Source organism: Eretmochelys imbricata, chromosome 3, assembly GCF_965152235.1.
Source record: "Eretmochelys imbricata isolate rEreImb1 chromosome 3, rEreImb1.hap1, whole genome shotgun sequence".
NCBI lineage: Eukaryota > Metazoa > Chordata > Testudines > Cheloniidae > Eretmochelys > Eretmochelys imbricata.
In genome coordinates, this window is record NC_135574.1 from 56370921 (window position 1) to 56395993 (window position 25073).

At 43.6% G+C, this 25073-nt stretch overlaps 1 protein-coding gene across 3 annotated transcripts in view; it reads left to right on the forward strand.

The window, feature by feature from the left end:
* The window catches only part of SMAP1 (small ArfGAP 1), a 241089-nt gene that overhangs the window by 54344 nt on the left and 161672 nt on the right, over window positions 1-25073 (forward strand). For all 3 annotated transcript variants that reach the window (XM_077812683.1, XM_077812682.1, XM_077812684.1), the window contains exon 4: window positions 6525-6600. In XM_077812683.1, coding sequence (XP_077668809.1) covers window positions 6525-6600 — 76 coding nt within the window. The remainder of the gene's footprint in view (window positions 1-6524; window positions 6601-25073) is intronic.

Here is a 25073-nt window from a genome sequence, read left to right on the forward strand (position 1 = left end):
TGCTTTTGCTCTTATTACAGTGGATTGTGGGCTCATTCGTGCAACAGAAAAAAACCCAAACCCAAAAACCTCAAGTGAAAAACAAAAGGCAAAACTGATTCAAGTGAAGTGCCACTCCTGCATATATCAATATATGTACTTGTGTGGCAGGGGGGAGGGGTGTAAACTACTATAGGCACAAAGAAGAAAAATCAAATAAGTTTGAGAACCACTGCTCTACAGTCTTCAGCTTCCTCAGTGGCATGAGAAAGATAGCCCCCTTAAGGAGTCTCTGTCTTCATGGGACTTAAAATCTTGTCTTAACCAAGTGGATGTGGTCTCCTTATAACTGTATTGCATAAGTCTCTCAAGCATCTATCTTCTTGATAGCAATTACATCTGTTAGGAGGGTAAATGAGTTTAATTCTTTGTGTTGTCTGCCCGCCACCTTCCCTCCATTATGGTAATCCACATGGACAAAGTAATAATAAGGCCACATTCCAGCTTTATGCCAAATGTGGCCTTATTTCCACCTGTCTCAATATATTTCCCTCCCAGAGTTATTCCCCTGACTTCCCACCAAAGGGAAATTTTATTTCCATACACTAGATGTGAAGAGGGTGCTCTGCCTTTATCTGAAAAAGACCAAACCCTTTAAAAAAAAATCCAGTAGCTATGTGCAGCATATAGGGGGAGATACTGGAGTCATTGGCTTTCTGACTGGTTAAGGTGGTGTATAGGACATTTTAGCTAGGGGGTCAGTACCCCTTGGTTTAAAGACACTGAAAGGCACTGCAGCGTCAGTGGTGTGTCTAGGCAGGTTGCCTCACGGAGATATGAAAAGTAGTCACCTGTTTAGGAGTTTAGTGTGCACTTCCAGCAGACACTGTATTTAGCATTGCTCTCTAATAACCTTTTTGGGAGTACAAACTATCCATATAGCTAAGAACTCCTTGCTCACCATCTTCTTGGTGGAGCACTGCTTGCTACCCTCTCACAAAGGAGGCCCTGAAACAGGAAAAGAGGTTACTTGCCAGTAACTGTTCTTTGAGAATCTCCTCTGTGTATTCACACTACTTGCCCACCTTCCTCACTACCTCTGTTTCAAATAACATCAGGACTCTGGATGGAGAAAAGGCATGAGATGTTTAGTGAGCTCGGGGGTGTACTCTTTATATAAAAGAGGGCAGTGACTTCACTCTTATCAAGATCTTTGAAGTACCTGCCAACTGACCCAACTTCTTGAGCAATCTGCATCTTGATGCCAGAGCATTGTGAATCGCCCAAGCATGAATGCAGAGGAGACTCCTGAACAGCAATTACTGATAACACTTCTTTATATGTCCCAAATTGGATTCTGTTATGTCCAGTTTAAAGAAAACGGCTTCACCCATGAATTCGTGTGTCCCTAAACCATCCTTTTGATAGAAAGATTCTTGCCTTAAGTGCCACTGAGTTCTCTGTCCTTATGTATCTGTTTCATCTTGGTTTGAGGATCTAGCAGGATTTTTTTTTTCTTTTCCCCTACTCTCCCAAAAAGGAAAATTTAGGTTTTGCTGTCAGTTACATCATGAACAAAGTCATTAAGATTTATTCCATCTGGCAGCCAACACTTGCAATTCATTTCTGGTAGCAAGATGAGTTTTGTGGTTTAGGTAAAAAAGTAAGTGTGCAGCGCACAAGCACACAAATCCATTATCTTCAGTTTATGCCTTCAGTGACACCTGCATAAACTCGTTTAATGTATAATCTCATATTGCTGTGTAGCTGATGACCTGATTTATAATGACATGGAAAGAAACAAGCTTGATTCTCAGATCCCAGGCTGAGTTTTCAGCGCTAGAAGTTTGTAAATAAAAGGATTTTTCTCTAACTGAACAAAATTGATATGGAAGTCAATAAGACACAGTGAATATGGAACCCCACATTGCCATTTTACAGTGTCCCTTTTCAGAATAGAACTGTACTTAATAGTGAATAAACAGTAACCATGTTGCCAAATTGTAAAATTGTAACTTTAAAGTATTGTAGAACCAATTTTGTTTATTTCTTGCTGGTGTGGTATTTTAGGATTTCCAGTTCAGTATGTAAACTTCTTTCTCTTTTTCAAAGTTTTTTTTTAATTGCCTTATATTTAACACTAATCTTTTTTTCTTCTCTTCATTGTCTGAATTTTATTGTATTTTTCTGCCAGGTAAATTTTGCTTTAATATTTACATAGTTCAAGCATGGATTTTTTTTCCTGTGATCAAATTTTAATGCATGGCAAGAAATCTCTAAAAACATCAACATCAGTTGTCATTCCCTAGAGAAAAAGTGAGGCACATTACTTTCTCTGCCCCCCTCCCCCCCATTTTTTTAAACAAAGAATACTCTGGGTAAAGCTTAAAAGGGGGGAAAATAGAGATAACATCATGGTAGTGGTTCACTATAGGACACCAAATTAGGAAGAGGAGGTGGATGTGGCATTTTGGGGGGATGGGAGGGAGGGACAGACGGACCGACCAAACAAATATCCAAAACACAAGAACCTGGTAGTAGTGGGAGATTTGAACTTTCATCTGTTGGAAAAGTAATACCGCAAAATATAGATTTCCAATAAGTTCTTGGAATGTGCTGGGGACAACTTTTTGTTTCAGTAAGTGCAGGATGTAACTAGGGGGACAGCCATTTTAGACTTGATTCTGACTAACGGAGGAAATGGCTGTGAATCTGAAGGCTGAAAGGCAATTTGAGTGAAAGTGATCAGAAAATGATAAATTTCATGGTTCTATGAGTAAGGACAATTTAAAAAAAAAAAAAAGCAGCCAGTGACAAACTCAGAGAACTGGCAGGTAAGGGTCCCTGGGAAGAAAATCTAAATGAAAAGGAGTGCAGGGAGCTGGCAGTTTCTAAAGGAGGCAGGATTAAAGACACAACTACAACTATCCTGATGGGAAGGTAAAATAGGAAGAATAGTAAGGGAACAATATAGCTCTATCGAGTTTTTTAAAGACCTGAAAATCAAAAAAAGAATCATACAAAAAGTGTAAACATGGGCAAATTGGTAAGAAGGCATGCAAAAGAATAGAACAAGCATGTAGGGACAAAATTACATAGTTATTAAGGGACATAAAAGGCCATTAGAAAAGGTTCTTTAAATACAATAGGAGCAAGAGAAAAGTGAAGGAATGTGTGGGTCTTCTACTTAGCAAAGAAGAGCTAATAACTGATGACACCCAGAAGGCTGAAGGGCACAATGCCTATTTTTCATCAGACTTAACTTTTTTTAGTGAAGGGTGATCAGATAGATACTCAATACTATTAATAATAACAAGGGGGAGAGAACACAAGTCAAAATAGGGAAAACATGTTAAAGAATATTTAGGTAAGTTAGATGTATTCAAGTCAGAAGGGCCTGAAGAAATTCATTTTAGGATACTAAAGCTAGCTTTGGTAATCTTGGAACTGTTAGCAATTATCTTTGAGAGCTCATGGAGGACTGGTGAGATCTCAGAGGACAGGAGAAGAGTGAATGTAGTACCTATCTTTTTAAAAAAAAAGAGAGAGAGAGAACAAAGACGACCTGGGAAATTATAGACCAGTCAGCCTAACTTAGATTCCTGGAAAGATAAACAAATTATTAAACAGTCAGTTTGTAAGCTCCTCGAGGGTACTAGAGTTATAAGAAATAGCCAGCATAAAACAAATTATGCCACACCAACGTAATTTCTTTCTGTGAGAGGGTTACTGACTTAATGAATGGGGAGAAGCAGTATATCTTGATTGTCGTAAGACTTTTCTCACATTCCCATACGACATTCTAATAACAAAGTAGGAAAATAATATTGTTTAGATGAAATTACAGTAAGGTGGGTGCACAACTGGTTGAGAGACCATACTCAAAGAGTAGTTATGAATGGTTTGCTGTCAAACTGGAAGGATGTATCTAGTGGGGTCCCACAGAGTCTGTCCTGAGTCTGGTAGAAGTCAGTATCTTCATTAATGACTTGGATAATGGAGTGGAGAATATGCGTATAAAATTTGTGGATTGACACCAAACTGGGAGGATTGCAGGCGCTATGGAGGACAGGATGAAAATTCAAAAAGACCTTGACAAATTGGAGAATTGGTCTGAAATCAACCAGAGAAAATTTATTAAAGTATTCATTTAGTATTCATTATTTATTAAACTCGTCATTCATCTACAAAATGAGGAATAACTGGCTAGATGGTAGTATTGTAGAAATGGATTGGCAGGTTATAGTGGGTCACAAATTGAGTATGAGTCAATGTGATGCAGTTGTGAAAAAAGCTAATATTGTGGGATGTATTAATAGGAGTGTCCTGTGAAAGATGTGGATGTAGTTGTCCTGCTCTACTTGGTTCTGGTGAGGCCTCAGTTGGAGTACTGTGTCCAATTCTGGGTGTCACACTTCAGTAAAGATGTGAACAAATTGGAGAGACACCAAAGGAGAGCAACAGAAATGGTAAAAGGTTTAGGAAATCTGACCTTTTTCAAGAAAGTTTAAAACATGCCCAGTTTTTTAGTTTTGAGTAAAGGAGACTAAGGCAAAACCTGGTAAGTCCTCAAATATGTTAAGGGCTTTTATAAAGAGGACTGTGATCAGTTTTTCTGAATGTCCACTGAAGGTAGGACAAAAAGTAATGGGCTTAATCTTCAGCAGTGGAGATTTAGGTTAGATATTAGGAAAAAACTTTCTAGTCTTAAGGATAGCTAAGCTCTGGAATAGGCTTCTGTGATCGAGATCCCTTGGCAAAGGGTCCCTTGTTCTTTGCAAACAATTTTCACCTCAGACTTGTCAAACTCACTACGCCAAATACTTATCTGATGGGATATTTATTCATAAAGAGTAACATGTAAGATAGCTATACAAAGCTTGTAACTTGTCAAGAGTTATAATAATTGCAAGATGTATATATGGGTAATATTTAAGGAATATAATTTTATGGAAAATATGCTTTATGGACTTGGAGTAGAAATTACTCACCATGAGATAATGTTTCTCAGTGATGGCCCATTTGGGTAAGGAAAGTTGTCACCCTACCCCATTTAGCTGTTGATGCAAGGCTCAACTGTCAAGCCTTTCTACCTCCGAAGACTTGATGGAAAACAGACAACTGGAAACAATCAAAACCATGTGGGGCTGAAAAAGAAACTTTCTTTGCTGTTTTCCCAATCTATGAACAGAAACAAAAGGCTGTTTTCAGTATAAAACAGAAGGGAGAAGCACTCTATCCATTCTTTGACCCCTTAGGAAGTGGAGGACTTGGATAAACATTTGGATCCTGGTACTTGTGAAATCAGTCAGCTCTGCAACAGCGTGAACTTGGTGAAGAAAGCCTGTTTTATTATATAGGAAAGGTAACTATTGATAAGTGTAGACCCAGGTTTTATTTTGTTTTTTGTTGTAACCAGTTGTTTCCATCACCACCTTACACCCCTAATTAAATCTTCACTCTTTCTTAAATAAGCCTTTAAATTTATTGTAAGTGCTCACAAGTGCTTTGTTTACATGCGTGTTGGTTTAAGATTAAACTGGCCAACTGGAGTACACTGCACCTTTGGGTGCAGAAAGAAAAGGAGTACTTGTGGCACCTTAGAGACTAACCAATTTATTTGAGCATAAGCTTTCGTGAGCTGTAGCAGAGGATCTGGAAGTTTGGTGCAGAGGATCTGGAATTTCTGTGAGTAGCCGGTGTCAGGGGCTGGATATATCATAGGGGAACGATTCAAAATAACTTGGGGTTTGGGATGCCCCGATGGTTAACCTGCCAGGTGAAGTTGGGGCTGGCATAGCCCAGAGGAGAGTGTTTGAGTGGCTGAAGACTGATGGTATTAAGGAGCTGACACCCAACTACCACAAGAAAGACTCCCTCTTGCGGGTGGCAGGGGGTAACAAGATGACTCTCAGTCCTGGGAGCCCTGAGAATTGCCGCAGCTTCCAAGGGAGGTTGTGCAGTTCTCCTCATTAGAACTTTTAAAGAACAGCTTGGACAAATATCTGACAGGGATGGCTGAGGTTTATTTGGTCCTCTTGCCTCAGAGCATGGTCTGGTCTTGATGACTTTTCAAGGCCCCTTCCAGCCTTCTATTTCTATGATTCTGTGATTCTTATTGCAGGATTGTGTGGTGGTGTTAGTCTTTGTGGGTGCTCACAACCTATTGCATAATATAAATATGGAGTGAAAATGTTTTGATGGCAGGACACTGAATCACATCTATTTTGTATATCCATTTTTCATGTCATTGATTTCAAAGTAAGAAAATGAAGCTGTTAAGAGAAGTATATATGAAATCTAAGCAGTAAGTAGCTGTGACTGAATTTTTACTATTGATAAGTTCATTGAAAGTAGTTGACCATGTTCATTAATAACCAAAGCCGTTCAGGTTTTGTTCTCTCACCTTAAAATAAAATTGCAAAAATGAAATGTTGGAGAATTAGAATCTGATGTCATTCTTTTAGTTTGAATATTCTTAATTAACCAGATTTTAGATTAATTTTCTTCCTCTCACTGTGTTTTCCTTAACTGCCTGTTTTCAGAGCTGTAGAATTTTTCATCAGGGATAAATATGAAAAGAAGAAGTACTATGACAGAAATGCAATCAGTGTCACCAGCGTAAGTATGCAATACTTCCAATAATTCAGATAGTATTCTTTGTATTGAAGCTTTAAATTACCCTTGGAGAAATTTTGAAATAGTCTACCTAAGTACTTATCAGAGGAGGTACTGTATGTAGGAATATTAAATAGATGGTAAAGACATGAACATATAATAGTAAACATTCCTTTGGTCCAGAGCCATACAAGACTGACCTTCATTATCTGTGTAAAAAAACCGATGGACAGACAACTTCCCTACCCAAAAAACCTAGAGGTGAACAATTTGTGTGTGTGATAATTATAATATAGTTAAGGTTGTGTTTCAGAGTTTAGTTCTAAGAAACTTTAAAGCTTTATTTTGTAGAAAAAATTATTGAAGTGGCAAAAACCAAAACACAGAGTATGGACTTGGAGCAGTACTTTTCTTGGTGGTTTGATGAAAAATGAATTGACATTGAGAGAATAATAACTTAAAAATCACTACCTTTGGAAACACCTCCCTTCATGCCTCCACTCCCCCCTAGTAGTCTCACTTTTCTTTGAAGGATAAAATACATGAGGCGAAATAGATCTTGTCCTGTAGCCCTGTAGTCTTCAGTTGGGAAACAGGAGACGAGGAGTTCAAATCTTAACTCCTAAGTGCAGTTTAAATTCTAGTGCCATTCTCCTTGTTGACTACAGTCATGAACCTCAACCTAGAAGACAGTTATGGGACAGCTGCTGAAGACTTAGATTTTGAAATAAATTAGCAGAAAAATTATCCAAGGTCATTGCAGGCACAGAACCCAAGTCTCTAACATGACAGTCCTGTCTCATCCATTGCACCACACTGCCTTCCAGAGTGATTAAACTACTCTTACCACCATAGAATATCAGGGTTGGAAGGGACCTCAGGAGGTCATCTAATCCAACCCCCTCCTCAAAGCAGGACCAAATCCCCAATATTTGCCCCAGATCCCTAAATGGCCCCCTCAAGGATTGAACTCACAAACCTAAATTTAGCAGGCCAATGCTCAAACCACTGAGCTATCTCACCCCTATCCTGTCTCTAACTACTATAAACCAAACCCTCCCCACCCCCCCCCGAGCCAAGGTTAAAATCCAACCATGCTGATCACCAAGTATGTCGAGTGGCTGGTCTTCAAAGGGACTAACAATTACTTCTGTAGCTCATATAGTGTAGACCTAGGCTATAGATATGAATGCCAAAGGGAGGATGTGATTCACACAGTTAAAAGACCATTTTAAAACAAGATTTATGCTTAACATTCCCGAAGAAGATGGCAAAGTAGTTTCCCAAATGCATGGAATGTGAGAGTCAGATGAGCTGCTCTTTTGAAATTGCTATAAAAGCATATGAGGTCACTAGTAAGATTTATTTATTTATTTATTCTTGTGTTAGAGTGCAAGTTTGAAATTGGGGTATCTATTGGAGATGGAAGTGAAAACCTTATGAAGTTGGAGTGTGTTATCAACAGTGCTATAGGCAACACGAAGGCGGAAAACATATACATTCCTTTCTCCCATAACTTATTTCCATATTTTTAAGGTTTTAGGTAGATGGGGTTTGTCCTGCTGTAACCTTTTGGGATAGAAGTTGGGAAAAAGTTACCACATTCCAGGACACTGGGAAGTCCTACCACCTTCTGTGATAGTTGTCATGTTCTCTGATCGCTTGATCTGGTCCTTCAGTCCCATCTGTCAGTTTCTGGTCAGTGTTTCTCCAGGTTGAGCCCATTTAAGTTTTCTCTGCATTTCTCCATAACAGATTACTTGTTATCAAATTGGCTTTTAATACATTAATTCTTTGGGTTTTAGGTGACTGTATGTTGCATGTGCAGGCTTGAGTTACCCAACATATGTACTTTCCTTGCTGGGTGTGCTCTTCCTGGTTCATATCATTTTATGTCATCCTGGCCTGGGTCTTCCCAGAAAGTTTTTTTTTTTTGTTACAGATGTGTGATTTTTTACCTCATAACTTCCAGCACAATATGTTACCTTTATGTTACCTAATGTCACATCATTTTAAGCAGATCAGCAATTCTGTGTAAAAGAAGAATTGGCAAAACCATGCTTTTGCCGACAAGGCCTAAAGTGTTAGCTCATCTATACTCATTCACTATGTGTAACTAAAAATCATTAAAATATAACTAACAAAGCTTTTAATTTTATCATTTAGCAGTCCTTAATTATTCTATTTCAGTGTTAAAAGTCAGTATATGTTATCCTCTTCATCTGTTTGAGGAGGGGTGTTTGGAGAGCGTGCTATGATTCTTTAATGTCAAAATTTCTTAACTTTAAAAGTAGCTTTTCATTCAAAGTCCAGGTTTGTTTGTAAATTATTACAAAAAAATTTCACTAGAAGTTTGAATACATTTTGAGTGTGTCAATTTTAGAGCCTTGATATTTAGTTGCTTTTAATAGTAACTCCTACAGTACTAAATAGTTTAAGTTTAAAATCATAGGATACAGTTGAATACCAGATTTAAGGCATGGATGTAATGGATTTCTACAATGATCTATGTTATGGAGAGGTCCTAGTACTTTCTGTAGTTAAGGTTAAAAACAATCCTTCCATTATCAGCACAATTTTTGCCCACCTCCACTCTCTTTCAAAATAAAAAGCAATTAGATAATAATCTTTGTGACAAGGAGTGTGTCTTGTTTGTTGTGAGGTACCTAGCACACTTTTTGGGTACTGTCTTAATTCAGGAACCAGTCTACCACAAAAAAGATGTTTTCACGTTTATGGGATAGCTGGTGCGAAAGGACAAACCTCAAAAAAAAAAAAAAAAAAAAAAAAAAAAAGTCTTTCAGATGTGGTCACTTTATTGTACTCATGCAGTTAGTCAACCTCTAATCAGTACCTTCTCTGAAAAATGGGAGCCTCTCGATATCTAGCCAAGTTATATTTATTAGGATTTAAAGACTTGCTATAATTATCAGTAAATGCTGGATCAGGTGATAAGGATATGGGACTGAAAACTGTTTAGGCGCTTCTGTGGCATTTAATAAACGTTGACATATTTGTTCTCACAGTATACTTGTGAGATAGAGAAGTACTATTGTCATTTTCAAATGAGGAACTGAAGCACAAGAAGCAAAGCAACTTCTTCCTAAGGTCACACACAAGGTATATGTCGGAGTTCAGAGTAGCACCCTGATCTCCTGAATCCTAGTCCTTTGCCTTCACTAAAACACCACACTTATTCCTGATTTTGGGAGAAAACTCTATTAACTTAATGGAGTTACACTTGTGCAAAACAGGTCATTGACACTGTGCACCCTGGGGGGGTGAGATGCATAAGTATGGGTATATTTAGACTGTAACCTCTTTGGGGCAGGGACAGGCTCAGGGTCTAACTGATCACAATACATGGGGTTGGGAAGATTGGTCCATAATGAAGAGGACATGTCACCGGTACAAAGTAATTTGGATCCCTTGGTAAGCTGTGCGCAGGCAAACAATATTCATTTTAAGATAGCTAAATGGGAACATATACATCTAAGAACAAATGTATGTCACATTTCCAGGATGGGGAAATCTGAAATAGAAATTCGGGGTCAGGCAAACTTAAGTCCTCAGTTCACAAAGTTTTGGATACCTTAATGGGCACCTGGCAAAACATTATATGACAAGAAAATTCACTTTTTACCTTCACATTTCCCTTGTCACCAGATTCTGAAGTTGCTTTCAGAACTGAGTGATATGCATCCAGAATTGGAAGTCAAGGTTTGAAGCTGGTATACTTTCTGGAAAGGTGACTTTCCAACTCCAGGCGAGTTTTCAGATCTTCAGCAAGTTTCACTCTATTATAGTGGTTGTGTCAGTTTCTCTGTCTCTTTGTGTGAGAAGGTCATGTATCAAAGTACTGGAAAGCAGTAGGTTTTTAAATAATTTTTATTGTACCAATGAATGGACCGGTTAGTGGTGGTCACAGATGGTATGGCAGCAGCAAAGCCATCTGTTGTACTCAGGGCCACAAGTGGAAAGCTGTTGCAGCTTCCCCAGAATATATAAATTTGGAATACATAAATCTGTTCTACCTTCTTGATTTAGATTAATTTAATTTACAGAGCCATGGAATATGGATAATCCTATGGTTATTTTAAATTTTTGTTGTAAAATGTGGTCATTGTTTTGGCACTTGATCTAGAGGAGTTATAGGGAGTGTACAGCTGCTGAAGATTTATTTTCTACAGATTGCATCTATTATAGAGATGGTATTTCCTGTGGTAATATAGTAACTAGCTTTAATTTGTAAGCCTGACTTTAACACCACAACTCCTCTGACTTCTGCAAACTAGTCTACATGAAATTTATCATATGAGATTACCTGCCACATGAAATTCTTTAGCACAGATAATGGGTTTTCCTTTGAGTATTTGTCTGCGTGCATGCTAGTAGTTATTTTTTGTGTGAGTTCAGAAATTTCTGGATTGTGGTGTTCATTGGAGTGGCATGTTCATGGTCCTTATGACAACTTATCTGAAGATATGTAATGAGGTGCAGCTCCAACTGCTCTCTGGTTCCTTTGTTTCAAAAATCTGATTATTCTAAGACTTGGAAATAATGAAGGGCAGGTTTTGAGGATACATACAGACAAAACTTCTAGAAGAACCATTTTCCATGGTAAATAGCTGTTCTCAGAGTATAAGTGTGTGATAGTATGCCATTTCCTTAGCAATAAGTAATGAAGGGAAACATCGCAGATCCTTACGAGCAGGAAAAGAGAAAATGAAATGTAGTCAGCAGCCCATTACAAAATGGCTACTTTAGGGTTGCAGTTACTTGTGTCTGCCAAATTCTAAAGGGCCAGGCCAGAAAGGCATGATCAGAAAAGAGTGTTTTAAAAGTAAGCAAACCTGTGTTGTGGAGTTGCTTCTGGGAAGGGACTATTTTGGTCTTGTGACTTAAGGTAAGAAAGCATTGTATCCATTTTTACCTTTCACTCTAAAGGCAACTTCCAATGCACTAGGTTCCTTGTAATTTAAAGCAGATGTTTTTTATGTGAACCTACTGTGACGTCTTATGATTATTTTGGTTTCAGTATAAAGGTAAAGTTGATAGCGTGAACAGGTATTTAATTTCTCATTTGAGAAATAATTTCTGAAAACCAAAGTATTGAAGATACTATTTCACTGGGTTTCAATTTGTTTACATAATGGACTGCTTATTAAAATTATTGTGAACCTGTCAATCTCAATCACACTCCTTTGTAGCAGCCACAGTATAGTGGTTGTTGCAAGGGATGTGGAATTGTTAATATTAATCTATGAATATTGATGTGTAATGATTGTATGAACATTGTGTGTGACCTATTCAAGTCAGGTAAAGTTACTATATGACGATGGTGGATTATTAGAATTTACTATGTGACTATTGATCTAACTCAGTGGTTCTCAACCTATTTATCATTGTGTTACCTGGGCTGCAGGTTGAGAACCACAATGCGCTCTCCCCTCCTCCCAACACCCCTATGCCTAGCGCCTCCTGCCCAGAGACTCCTCCACAAAGTGGGGCCAGGAGTGGAGCCCTGGGCGGGTGGCAGGGACCCCGCTGTGCAGGGCCACACTGGGCAGCCCGGACCCCGCCACACTGGGCAGCCGGGAGCCCGGACCTGGCCGCGTGGCCTGGTGGCCTTTAGCACATAGCTGGGCCACAGCTGTGTGCTAATTGGGCAGCGTGCGGGCCATGAGTTGAGAACCACTGATCTAATTTAACAGGGAGCTGAAAGAGAAAACAGAAAAGCAACACAATAGAGCTAAGTAATCTTAGCACATTTGAAAAAGTGGTCAAGCTGTTAACTTCAAGGACCTTCGTCTATATTAAGTTGCAAGCTTTTTTGCGAGAGATAGGAGCCTGGAGATCAGAAGGGCATTTAAATAGTTACAAAAGCCTTCTCTTGAGATTACGAGTAGTGGGGAGCACTTGCCAGAAACTTTCTAGGGCGGGGTGGGCAAACTTTTTGGCCCGAGGGCCACATCTTGGTGGAGAAATTGCTTGCAGGGCTGGGGTTGGGCTGCAGAGGTGGAGTGTGGTGTGCTGGAAGGGGCTCAGGGCAAGGGGTTGGAGCAGAGGAGGGGTGTGGGGTATATGAGGGGGATTAAGGTGCAGAAGGGGTTTGGGGTGCAGGAGGGGGCTCAGGGCAGGAAGTTGGGGTGCAGGGTACGGCAGGGGGCTCAGATGGGGAGTTAGGGTGCAGGAGGGATGTGGGGTGTGGCAGGGGGCTCAGAGCAGGTAGTTGGGGTGTGGCAGGGGGCTCATGACAGGGAGTTGGGGTGTGGGGTGCAGAAGGGGTTCAGGCTCTGGCCCGGCGCTGCTTACCTAGAGCGGCTCTGGGGTGGCAGCGGTGCGCACCGGGGCCAGGGCAGAACCCGTGCTGCGCCATGCCACTCGGGGAAGCGGCTGGCACCATGTCCTTGCATGGCATGTGGGGGTGGGGTGCAGAGGGCTCCAAGTGTTTCCCTTGCCTGTGGGTACCTCCCTGAAGCTCCCATTGGCTGTGGTAACCCGTTCCTGGCCAATGGGAGCTTTGGGGGGAGTACCCACAGGCAAGAGCAGCGTGCGGAGCTCTCTGCCCTCCCAGCCCTAGGGGCTGCAGGGACGTGGTGTAGCCACTTCCCAGAGCGGTGCAGAGCCCGCGGCAGTTGCAATCCCATGGGCCAGACCCAATGCCCCAAGGGGCCGGATCCGGCCCGCAGGCCGTAGTTTGCCCACCCCAGTTCTAGGGTGACAGGCTGACACAGAGGCTGCTGAGAGAGTCTAAAGAAGTTGGAGGCCCCCAGATCCAGGGAATGGTAATCCTTAGGGAAAAGCTAGGTATGCTTGCAGTTTTTTTTATTATTGTTTTAAGGCCTCTTACATGCTTTTTGTTCTATCTCAATAAAACAGCAGTTGCTCTTGGAGGGAACATGCCTCCAGGCTCTGACCCTAAATCAAACCTACTGAGGTACTCTTGGTTAGAACCAGTTTGTGCAACCCAGGGCCTGATCTGAGAATGGGATAATCTTGTGATTCCACCTGGAGCTAGATGACAGCTAGAGGTCTGAATCCTGGGAATGGTGTGCTCCACGAAATCAGAAAGGGTCCAGTAACTCTTAACTATGACACTTTTTTTTTAATGTAAAAGTTTAAGGATGCGTTAAGGAGACAAACATTTTAATGCAGTGATTCCTTGGTTTTAACTCCATGTGTTTTATTTCCTTTCACTGGCTGTAGGACTTCACTTTCATTAGCACTAAGCCTCTCCTTATTGCCTGGAGTCTTCCATTACTGAAACTTCTCGGTCATTTTACAGTTAGGCTGTATCTTGTGTGTTTGCTACCCATCTGGTTTGTGTCTGTCAGGAGCCCGGGTTCTAGGCGCTCAGGCCTAGTGGTCAGATTGGGAGTCATGCCTAGTGGTTGGAGTCTGGATGTGAGAGCCAGGGGTTGACATGGCCAGAACCAGGAAGCAGAGCTGAAGGTCAGAACTGGAGTCAGTCTGAATGCCAGAGCCAAGGTTTGGCAGACAGAGAGAGCTGGAGTCAGGAATCAGAGCTGAGGGTCGGAACTGGATTACCAGAAGTCAGGAAAGGAAGAAGCATGGCTGGTTCTGAGGCAGTAGCAAAGCTGGGACAGGTTGAGGACAAGGTTGGGTGCAGGCAGGATCTGGACAGGAGTTGTGGAGGAATGGAGAAGGAGCAGGGCTTGGCAAGATGCAAGCACAGGGAGGATGAATGTCCGTGGGCATGTTTGTTGAGTAGCCAAGGAGCTGCTGCTGAGCTTAAGAACTGGCCTGCTAACTTCTTCAACCAGTCGTGTAGGGCAATCCATCAGGCACCTAGCGGCTCATTAGGGTATCAGGAATACTGAGCAGGCGCAGCTGCAGGACCTTAAGTCCTGACAATGTCATCCCCAAATTTGATCATGACAGAAGTTGCACTGAAGAAACACCTGACCTTTTTTAAAAATAAAACAAACCACAGACACACAAACACAAAGAACCAAAACAACTTAACTGTACAACGCCCCAAACACACACAAGTATATTTGGGGGGTGGGGAGGGGGAATTGTAACATTCAAAAGGGAGCTGTTTGAAGACCTACTAAACTTTTTCTAGGAGGGTAGGATCACCACATTTAATTTGTACATGCTTTACTCTTGTGATGGAAACAGCTCTCTAGATCACAGACTTGGTATTTCTTTGTTCAGAGATCCATTAATGGATTTAATTAAAGTGTCAACATAAATAGTATTCAAAAAGTTTTCCAATAGGTGAGGCCTCATTAAACAAATACTACAGTATGATCCTAGTTGTAGGTCTATTACCAATATACTATTTAGATAAGAGTGAAAACTGAGTGATTCTGGAAACATGGTACTGTGGTTCTGTGTATGTCTCCCACTACTTCTCAGTTAAAATTTGCTCAGTTTCCAAGTAAAGCTGTATTTAACTCCCTGACCTGTAAAATCAATCTGGAATTTGAAAGTCAACTGTATTCTCCCAGACTGGTATGTTACCAATAATGAGGTTTCTGCCTTTGTTGTGCAACCCCAGCTTTCAGTGATGGAAATGAGAGCAGAACTTGTTGCTGCAGCTGGAATTTAGATGTGGAGGTGTCAGAATAGAGTTCATCTTCCTGCAATAGCTGTATTGGCACTGGAATGCTGACAGCAGTTAAAAAATTTAAAAATTTCAGTAAACTAAGCAGATAAGTCTCTGAATCCTCACAGAACTTATTTGTTAAGAGGGTACCAGATTAGCATTTTAAATATAAACTCCAGTTCTTCCAGTTCTTCTTGGAGTGCTTGCTCGTGTAGATTCCAGTTAGGTGTGTGCGTGCAGCATGCACAGTTGCCGGAAAGTTTTTCCCCTAGCAGCACCCGTCTGGTCAGCTGTTGAGCCCCCTCGAGTGGCGCCTCCACGGCAGTGAATATATGACCCTGCTGACCCGGCACCTCCTCAGTTCCTTCTTACAGCCGGTGATGGTCGTTGGAACTATGGTGACTTGCTATTGCAAATGCTCCTTGTTTCTCCTAGTAGTTGTATCATTGTAGTTTTGTAGTCTGGTACTGTTAAGAGTTGTTAGTTTATAGTGTTAGTGTAGGAGTGGGGGGGTTCTCCCCATCCCAATTTTCCTGTTCCCTTTGGGGCTCAGGGCATGCTTCGATCCTAAGGTTTTAAACCCTGCAGCCAAACATACCGTGTGCAAAATCTGTAAAGGGTTTTGTCCCAGGGAGAACAAGGAGCGAGACTTTCTCCTGAAGCAGCTCCTGATGGAGGCAGCTCTTCGTCCCCAGCCAGCTTCGGCATGGCAGGATCCGGCACTGAGCTCCTCCATATGGAGTGCTTTGATCTCCATAATGTGAAGCTGTGCTGAGGAAGGACTCTGGGCATAGAGACCCTTGGCACTGGTGCTCCCTGGCACTGAGGCCAGCGGAGGTGGTGCAGCACCACTCCCATTCACCAGTACCACAGAAGCGGCACCGCAAACAGGACGGGCCGATCTCCTGTGCCAAGGACAGCCACCTCGGAGAGCACCACCAGTGTGCGTTCTGGGGAGGAGCACCCGGCACCGACAGCCCGGGAGACAGCACTGTTGACTTTGGCCCTGCAAGGGGGGGCTGTCAAGTCTGGTGCTCGTGGACTCCCTGGGCCACGTGGTGGAGGACATCCAGTTGCTATCCACACCAAACATCTTCGAGGCCGCAAGGGACTTAATCGCCCCATGATGGTGCCATGTCTCTGGCTGGTTGGGAGAAGGCTCTGGTACTGCAATGTGCTACACTGTCTCAAAGCAAGCCCACAATGTTGATGCAATCAACTGCAACGCCACGGTACCAGTCCCCAGCAGGGACCAAGTGGCACAGCTCTGATTCTCAGCACTGCTCTCCATCGCGGCACCAGTCCCTAATGAGGCACAGGTCCCACTCCCAGCATCATGTGTTGCAGCACTACTCGACCTCTTGTGGGAGCTCCCGGTCGCAGCACTGCTTCCCAGCACCAATCACAGGTGCAGCTCCGATGGGCACTGCCTTTACATTCCAGGTCTTTGTCTTTGGAGACAGAGTCCTGGTACTCCAGGCGTAGCCAACCCAGATCAGACCATAGGTGTCTGGATGTGGCTGCAGGGCCCTGGCAAGTGCCTGTGCAATGGCCGTTCTGGACCCTGTGGGCATACCACCAGGCCCAGGGCACCTTTCCAAGGACTTCTACTTGGAGGTGTGAGAGCCACAGGTACCTGCGGCTTTAATGAGTTACCCCGCTGCTCGGGGTTCTGAAGTGACTCCAGTGCACTCCACCCTGCCACCATCTGAGCCTGCTCCCACCACCAGCGTGGACCCTGGGGTGGTCAGCGGGGAATGAAAGGCTGTGCAGGATGTCCCCAGGGACCCAGAGGGCCACGAAGACCCTGTAACTCCTCTGGCATCATTGTTATCCTCCTCGGATGAAGTGGTTGCAGGGACCTCTGCTTCGGGACCATCCCCCATAGATAGCCGCACCCACCAGGACCTGCTGCGAAGGGTAGTGCGCAACATGAGCCTTCTGGCTGAGGAGGTTGTAGAGCCAGAGGAACCAATGGTGGACATCCTGGCCCTGGAAGGTCCATCGAGGGTGGTTCTGCCCCTCATCAAAACTATATAGGCCAACACAAAGACCCTGTGGCAGACCCTTGCCTCCATTCCTCCAACTGAAAAGGGAGTTGAGAGGAAGCATTTCGTTCCCTCTAAGGGGTACAAATATTTTTACACATACCCCCAGCCCTGCTCGTTGGTGGCAGCCATGGTAAACAAGCACAATAGACAGGGGCAGCAGAGTCCTACCTCCAAATCCAAGGAATGTAACAGCTGGACCTTTTCTGCCGCAAGGTCTACTTGACCTGGGGGCTTCAACTCAGGATTGCCAACCAAATGGCAATCCTGAGCAGATACAACTTCAATTCCTGGAACTCAAGGCTAAAGTTCAAGGAGCTAGTACCTGCGGAGTCTGAGGAGGAGTTCAGGGCAGTTGTTGAAGAGGGCAAGGCAGTGGTACGGACCTGTTTACAGGCCTCACTGGATGCTGAAGACTTGGCGGCACGCACTTGTCCTCCAAGATTGCCATGATGCAAAGCTCATGGCTCCAGGCCTCGGGGCTCCCACCCGAGGTGCAACATATCCTGCAGGACCTGCCATTTGATGGAGCCGACCTGTGTGCATAGCCTTAAAGATTCCAGGGCTATACTGAAATTCCTGGGGGTGCATGCCACAGCCTATACAGAGCCCCTGTCCTTCACGTCCTAGGTACGATTTCTCTAGCAGGCGTGGCAGGAACGGCAGGCATAAGCCTTCCCAGCCCCCATCCAACCAGGGCCGGTAGAGTGCTACTTCAGGCTCTAAGCAGGCCTTTCGAAGGTGTGCCCGGGGATGACATACCAGCTGATGGACCAGATCTTCATCCCTGTTTCCTGAACCATCTATCCCACTTCTACTGTGTTTGGTCACAAATAACATCAGACCGCTGGGTCCTTCGCAGGGTAGAGTGGGATATTCTCTCCAGTTCTGTGCGCCCCCATCCCTCTTCAGGGACCCTTCTCACGAGCATCTCCTCATGTAGGAGATGCAAATGCTCCTTGCCACAGGGGCAGTGGAGGAGGTTCCTAAAGAGCAAGGGATTCTACTCCCGTTGTTTCATAATCCCCAGGGCAAAGGGTGTGTGTGTGTGTGTGTGTGTGTGTGTCAGTCAGACCCATCTTCAATCTGCAAGGCCTCAATAGCTTCATGAAAAAGCTGAAGTTTCACATGGTCTCCCTGAATAGTTATCCCTTCTCTAGATCCAGGAGACTGGTATGTCGCCCTCGACATCAAGGATGCGTACTTCCACATATCGATACAACCCGTCCACAGATGCTTCCTCAGGTTTGTGGTCTGTCACAAACATTACCAATTTATGGCCCTCCCATTCGGCCTGTTCGTGGCCCCCCGAGTGTTCACCAAGTGCATATTGGTTGTAGCTGCCTTCCTCTGTAGGAGGCAGGTACAGGTGCATTCTTACCTCGACAACTGGCTGCTCCAGGGACCAAGTGGATGCACAGGTCAATTTCGTGAGATCCACCTTTGACAGGCTGGGTCTTCTCCTCAATGAGAGCAAGTCAACCCTGGTACCAACTCAAAGATAGTTTATTGGGCCAGTGCTGGAATCGAACTGGGCCGGGGCTTTCCTGCCGGAGGCTCACTTCCAAGCAATAATGGACATCGTACAAGGACTCAGATGGTGCCCCACCACCACAGCAAGGGTCTGTATTAGGCTACTCGATCACATGGCGTCTTGAACCTGTGTGATACAGCATGCCAGGATGTGACTCAGACCTCGCCAGGCTTGGCTCGCATCAGCCTAGCCAAGTCAGTCACACTGGACTCGGTGCTCACACCTCCTGGTACAGGTCCTCAAGTCCCTCTGCTGGTGGCTCAACCCACAAATGGTGTGCAAGGAAGTCCCCTTCCACAAGCCTCCAGTCCTCTCTGTCCCTGGTAACGGATGCTTCGGCGCTTTGTTGGGGGCATGCACCTGGGAAACCTTCAGACACAGGGCTTATGGTCCCAAGGCAAACTCTCGCTCCACATCAACATCAAGAAGCTGAGAGCGATCCGAGAAGCATGCCAAACTTTCCAAGCTCATCTGCAGGAACAGTGTGTGGGAGTCATGATGGACAACACAACTGCAATATTTTACATAAACAAGCAGGGTGGAGCCCATTCCTCACCCCTGTGTCGGGGAAGCCCTCCAGCTATGGGAGTTCTACATTGCCCACTCCATTCACCTAGAAGCGTCTTACCTCAAAGGTTCCCAGAAAGAGGTGGCAGACTACCTGAGTAGATCCTTCCACAACCACAAGTGGTCCATCTGCCCAGACATGATACACAGTATTTTCTAGAGCTCCCCAAATAGACCTCTTTGCCACGCGAAGCAACAAGAAGTGCCGGCGATTCTGCTCTTTCTGGAATCACAGCCTGGGCCTCCCCTGGATGGATCATCTGCTATACGCATTTCCCCCATTCTCATTCATGCTCAAAGTCCTCAGAGACAAGGTGATGGTCATACTGGTGGCATTGGCTTGACCTCGTCACCAGTAGTACACCACACTGCTGGAGCTGTTGGTGGAGGCCCCAATCGCATTGCCCCTAGTCCCGGACCTGATTACCGAGGATCATGGTGGCCTTCACCAGCCTGACCTCCAGTCCCTTCACCTCATGGCTTGGAAGCTTCATGGCTAAACCGCATGGAACTCATGTGCTCCGAGCAGGTTAGGGAGATCTCATTTGTTAGCAGGAAGCCCTCCACCAGGGCCACCTATCTGCCCAAGTGGAAAAGATTCACAATCTGGTGCGCTCAGAGCAACTCCCCCCCCCCCCCCCCCCGATGCAGGTGCCCATACTGCTTATCCAGGAATACCTGCTTCATTTGATCACCAGGGTCTGGCAGCATCATCGATCAAGGTGCACTTGGCAGCTATCTCTGCATTCCATCTGGAAGCGGCCGCACACTCCGTCTTTGCCAGCCCTTTCCTCAAGGGACTGGGATGACTGTACCTGTAGATTAGACAGCTGATCCCAGTGTGGGACATCAACCTGGTCCTTTCCAAACTGATGGGACTCCCATTTGAACCTCTGGTGACTTGTTCACTCCTATATCTGTTATGGAAAAGTAGCATATTGCTGTATCCCCTTGAAAAAGATTCCATGTGCTTCTTATAAGGTGGTCTTCCTAGTCGCCATTACTTTGGCGAGGAGGGTTTCAGCGTTGAAGGCCCTCGCCTCCGATCCTCCTTATGTGGTTTTCTTCAAGGACAAGGTATAGCTTAGGCCTCACCCAGCCTTTCTTCCAGAGGTTGTTCCCAATTCCACTCCAACCAGGACATTTTTTCTCCTTGTCCTTTACCCTAAGCCTTATGCGAGTAGCCAGGAACAGAGGCTTCACACACCATACATTCAATGGTTGCTAGCCTTTTTACATCGAGAGCACAAAGGTGTTTTGTAAGTCGAACCTGCTGATCATGGCAGTGGCAAATCGGATAAAAGGGCTCTTGGTCTCATCTCAGAGGATTTCATCGTGGATCACGTCCTGCATCCAGATGTGCTATGAGCTAGCTAAAGTCCCTGCTCTGGCACTAATGGTACATTCCAGAAGGCCCAAGGTCCCGATAAAAGAAATCTGCAGGGCAGCGATATGGTCCTCGGTTTGTCTTCATTTCTCATTACGCCGTTACCCAGCATGCCAGAGATGATGCAGCTTTCGGTAGAGCTGTGCTTCTGTCAGTGATTCCATAACTCTGATCCCACCTCCAGAATAGGGCTTGGGAGTCACCTAACTGGAATCAACATGAGCAAGCACTTGAAGAAAAAAACATTTATTCACCTTCTCATAACTGTTCTTCGAGATGTATTGCTCATGTCCATTCCAGACCTGCCCACCTTCTCCCCGCCCCCCCCGTCGGAGTAGCCAGCAAGAAGGAACTGAGGAGGCGCTGGGTTGGCAGGGTCATATATTCACCAGCATGGAGGCACCACTCTAGGGGCCTCCACAGCCGACCCGACGGGTGCTGCTGGTGGAAGAACTTTCCAACGATTGTGCCCGCAGTGCACACACATCTAACTGTAATGGACATGAGCAACATATCTCGAAGAACAACAGGAGAAGGTGAGTAAACGTTTTTTAAAGATTGCAAGCATTTTGGGTCTACTGTTCTGGGTGTGTGGCACATAGTGCAGTAGAGACCTAATTGGGATTCTAGCCATTACTGCCAAGCAAATAATATATTTTTAGTAGTGCAAAGGTGCATTTAATTTTCTTACTACTGAATATCTGAAAAGCCTGAACTAATTAATCATTCAGCTAAAGAAGTCTAATTGCAGAATATAATTAACTAGAAACAAGTTAAAATTTAACAGGATTTACTTGTGTTCTAAGTTCAGAGAATCTCTTCTCTGTAAATTAACTGTGCATATATAAAATGGCCACTAGAGGGCACTCTTGTTTGGTTCAACTCCTAACTCCACCTTAGGTGGTTAAAGCATTTTTCGTAGACTTTTTTTCTGTGGTCTTATGCGGTCCATTTATGGTTTGATAAATGTTTAAAAGATATGTTTATGGATTACTTGGTGTATGAATTACCTGGTTAACACTCGATATCAGAAGAGTTAAATAAAAGGTTGTGATATTTCTGATGTTGCTGGGTTCTTTCTTAGCATTGTTTTTTCAAAATAACAAATAAAAAAAAAAATAGTATGTGCTTTGAAAACAATGGAAGAAACTAGTTGTAAGCCGCTAATAAAAGCTTTTGTCATAGTTCCTTTATATGCCCATGTTTATAGCTGTTTGTTTAGAAACAGCCATTTGTATGGCTATACTTTGCTCTCATTTAGTCCTCCTGGGATCATCACTAGGTCAGTATAATGTCAATTTAAAACTCAAGTAGAATCCTACAAGGTATTGTAGAAACTTTATCTATCTTTATTTTTTTTATTAAAATAAAAGATTAGAATCTTTCATTTCTGTAATGAAATTTAAAATTCCAGCATATTTTATTTGAATGAAAATTATTAATTAAGTTCAAGGTTTATTGCAGAGATCTTGGCAAAACTGTAAAAGGAGCGTAGGTACCATAAATTTTATTATACACTTTTCACATGAGAGGTATACCTATTTAATCTGTAATTGCACGGTAGAACAACTGTGCAGTACTGTAGTTTCAATTCAAAGCAATCAGTTTGTCCTGGTTATTAGATTATATTTCCAGCTAGAGAGAAAAATGAAAACCGTCACAAAGAAAGAAACTGAAATATAGTGTGCTCTACTACATTCACTCTTATTCCTATACATTTGGATCTTTTAGTACACCAAGAAACCTTCATTATAAGGGTAGATGAGCGTAAAATCTTAATTTCATGGAATTTTCTTTAGATGCAAAAATGTTTTGGGTAATTTTTTTTAAAGTTCCTTACTATAATGTCCTGTGCAGAATATCTGATACTCCAGTAAGATCCAAAAAGAACAACAAATCTTGCAAATGGAGATTGAAAAGGAAGAGCTAATGAGGGTGGGAAGAGGAGGCTTGAATTGCTGAAAGTGAACTGATTCTAATTAGACCATTCACAAATCCTTGAAAACATTTACAGTGGAAATCTGACAGATGATGTTGTCTGAAATATGACTGGGGAGGTCTATAAATAGCTCCCAAACTGAAGGCCCTTCCTTGATGTAATCCTGATAAAATTTGAAGACCGTAAGAGAGAGGATCCAACTGATCTCAATTGCCTTTTTTTGAGAAATGTTGGAAGAATAAGTACTTAATTAGCTTTGTAATTTTTAAAAATTTAAGGAAGCATCAATTATTCTTGATACTGATGGCCAATGTGTGCTTCATGGATTCCGTAACAATATCATTAGTAATCCACAAGTTTCTCAGAATAGTCATATCTACCCACCTGCTGGTATCACTGTCTCCTCTGGGCTAAACATAAATCCTCAACCCTTGCCAAACAAGGCTGCATCTGGCTGTTTCCAAAGCTCCTATCACCATAATATCTAGGTATTAGTTTGCCAGTCCTCAAAGAGCTGAACATACTAGTGGTATCTCAGCCTATGACTTAGGAGTATCCCCTGAAGATTTCAAATATATATTGAATAATAATGGTAGTGAATGAAAACCCAACAGTACCTTACAAGGAAGGTGTGGTGACAGCCCACTGCCTCACTCCACCTTTTGAGAGATTTCCTTCAGTGAATAAGCTTGAAACCACTGAAAAATAGTTGCACACACAGGGATTGCAGACTAGTCACCAGCACCTCAAGATCAACAGGTGGATTAAAAACATGATTAATAAATGTGCAGGTTTGGACTCTGGAAAGCCTGGAGCTCTCTGGATGCAAGAGGGTTGCCAAATCCAGAGTGCTGTGGTGTTGTGGGGACAGGAGAGTAGGAAGTAGTAGGGGAGGGAAAGGACCAGGAATGCCATGGAGACTTCCCATTGAGAGTTTCTGTGGCTGGGTTGGATCTGGGACCATTTAGTGTTGTTCTGCCATGCTAATTCCCTGTAGTAAGAGCTCCTTATGTTAGGTTGATCAGCTAGACCAGTGGTCTCCAACCTTTTTATGCCCAAGATTACTTTTTAAATCTAAGGGCAACCCAGGATCTTCCCCCACCCATCCCCCAAAGCTCCGCCCTGCTCACTCCATCTCCCCTCCCCCCATCACTTGCTCTCCCCCACCCTCACTCACTTTCACTGGGTTGGGGCCAAGGGGTTCACAGTGTGGGAGGGGGCTCTGGGCTGAGCCTGAGGCAGGGGGTTGGGGTGCAGGAGGCGGTGAGGGGTTCAAGCTATAGGAGGGAGTTTGGGTGCAGGAGGGGGCTCCAGGCTGGGGCAGAGTGTTGGAGTGCAGCAAGGCTAAGGCAGGCTTCCTGCCTACCCCGGCCTCACACCACTCCCAGGAAGGGCCAATGTGCCCCTGTGGTGGGGTGTCACATGGCTCTGGAAGCACTGCCCCCACAGCTCTCCCTGCCAATGGGAGCTGCAGGGCTGGTGCTTGCAGGCAGGAGCAGTGCATGGTGGGGGAGACCCCTGCGCTGGTTGCTTCCAGGAGCGGTGTGAGGCTGGGGTAGGCAGGGAGTCAACTGGTTGGTGACCACTGAGCTAGACTGACAGGCCTAGAGAGAAACCAGACTGAAAGATAAATCATCTTAAACTGTCATTTGCAATAACACATCTTAAACTTCCTTTGTTAGGAAGAGTGTTGGTCCCCAAGATGTTAACACTGAAAGATGGACAGGACTATACTCTAGGCATTTCAAGGACTGGTGGGGCTTTGCATTATGAAGTCAGCTTCACTAAGAGTGGACCTAGGATATATACATTGGCCTTTTGTGCATCTTACAGGGTCACAGGTACATACTGTATGTGGCTGGCTTGACCTAGGAGTTAAAATATATTGGGCATTCCTCTCCTGCTTGGATACAGCAAATGTAGTGTCAGACAGCCAAATCTTGCCAAAGAATGAAGAAACAAGGTCACAATGGACAACTGTTGAATCAGCTGTAGGCAAACTAGATTCAAAATGTTTGATTCCAAGTGCATTGTAATATACTTCAGTTTAAAATTGTTATGCCAATTATGTAGGCACAGTACTTGTATGTTTGGCCTTTTGTGGACTTTCTGATACCTTTGTTTTGACAGATGGTATGCAAATGAGGAAACAAACTTGTGAAGCAAGTGGGCTAATGCTGCAATGTATGTTTATTGTATAGATTATGATGGCCTCAAAAAGTCATTGATCTCTATTGCATTATTTGAATGTGTGATATTGCCTGGCCAATAGTCATCATTTGTTTAATAGACTTTCAGATGTAGAAAACTCCTATTTTGCGATTAAAAAAGGAAAAAAAAACAACCCTAACCCACATTCTGCATCTGCATCTGACAGATGTGTGAGGGAACTAAAAACAATTTATGTCTAGGAACCAGAAAGC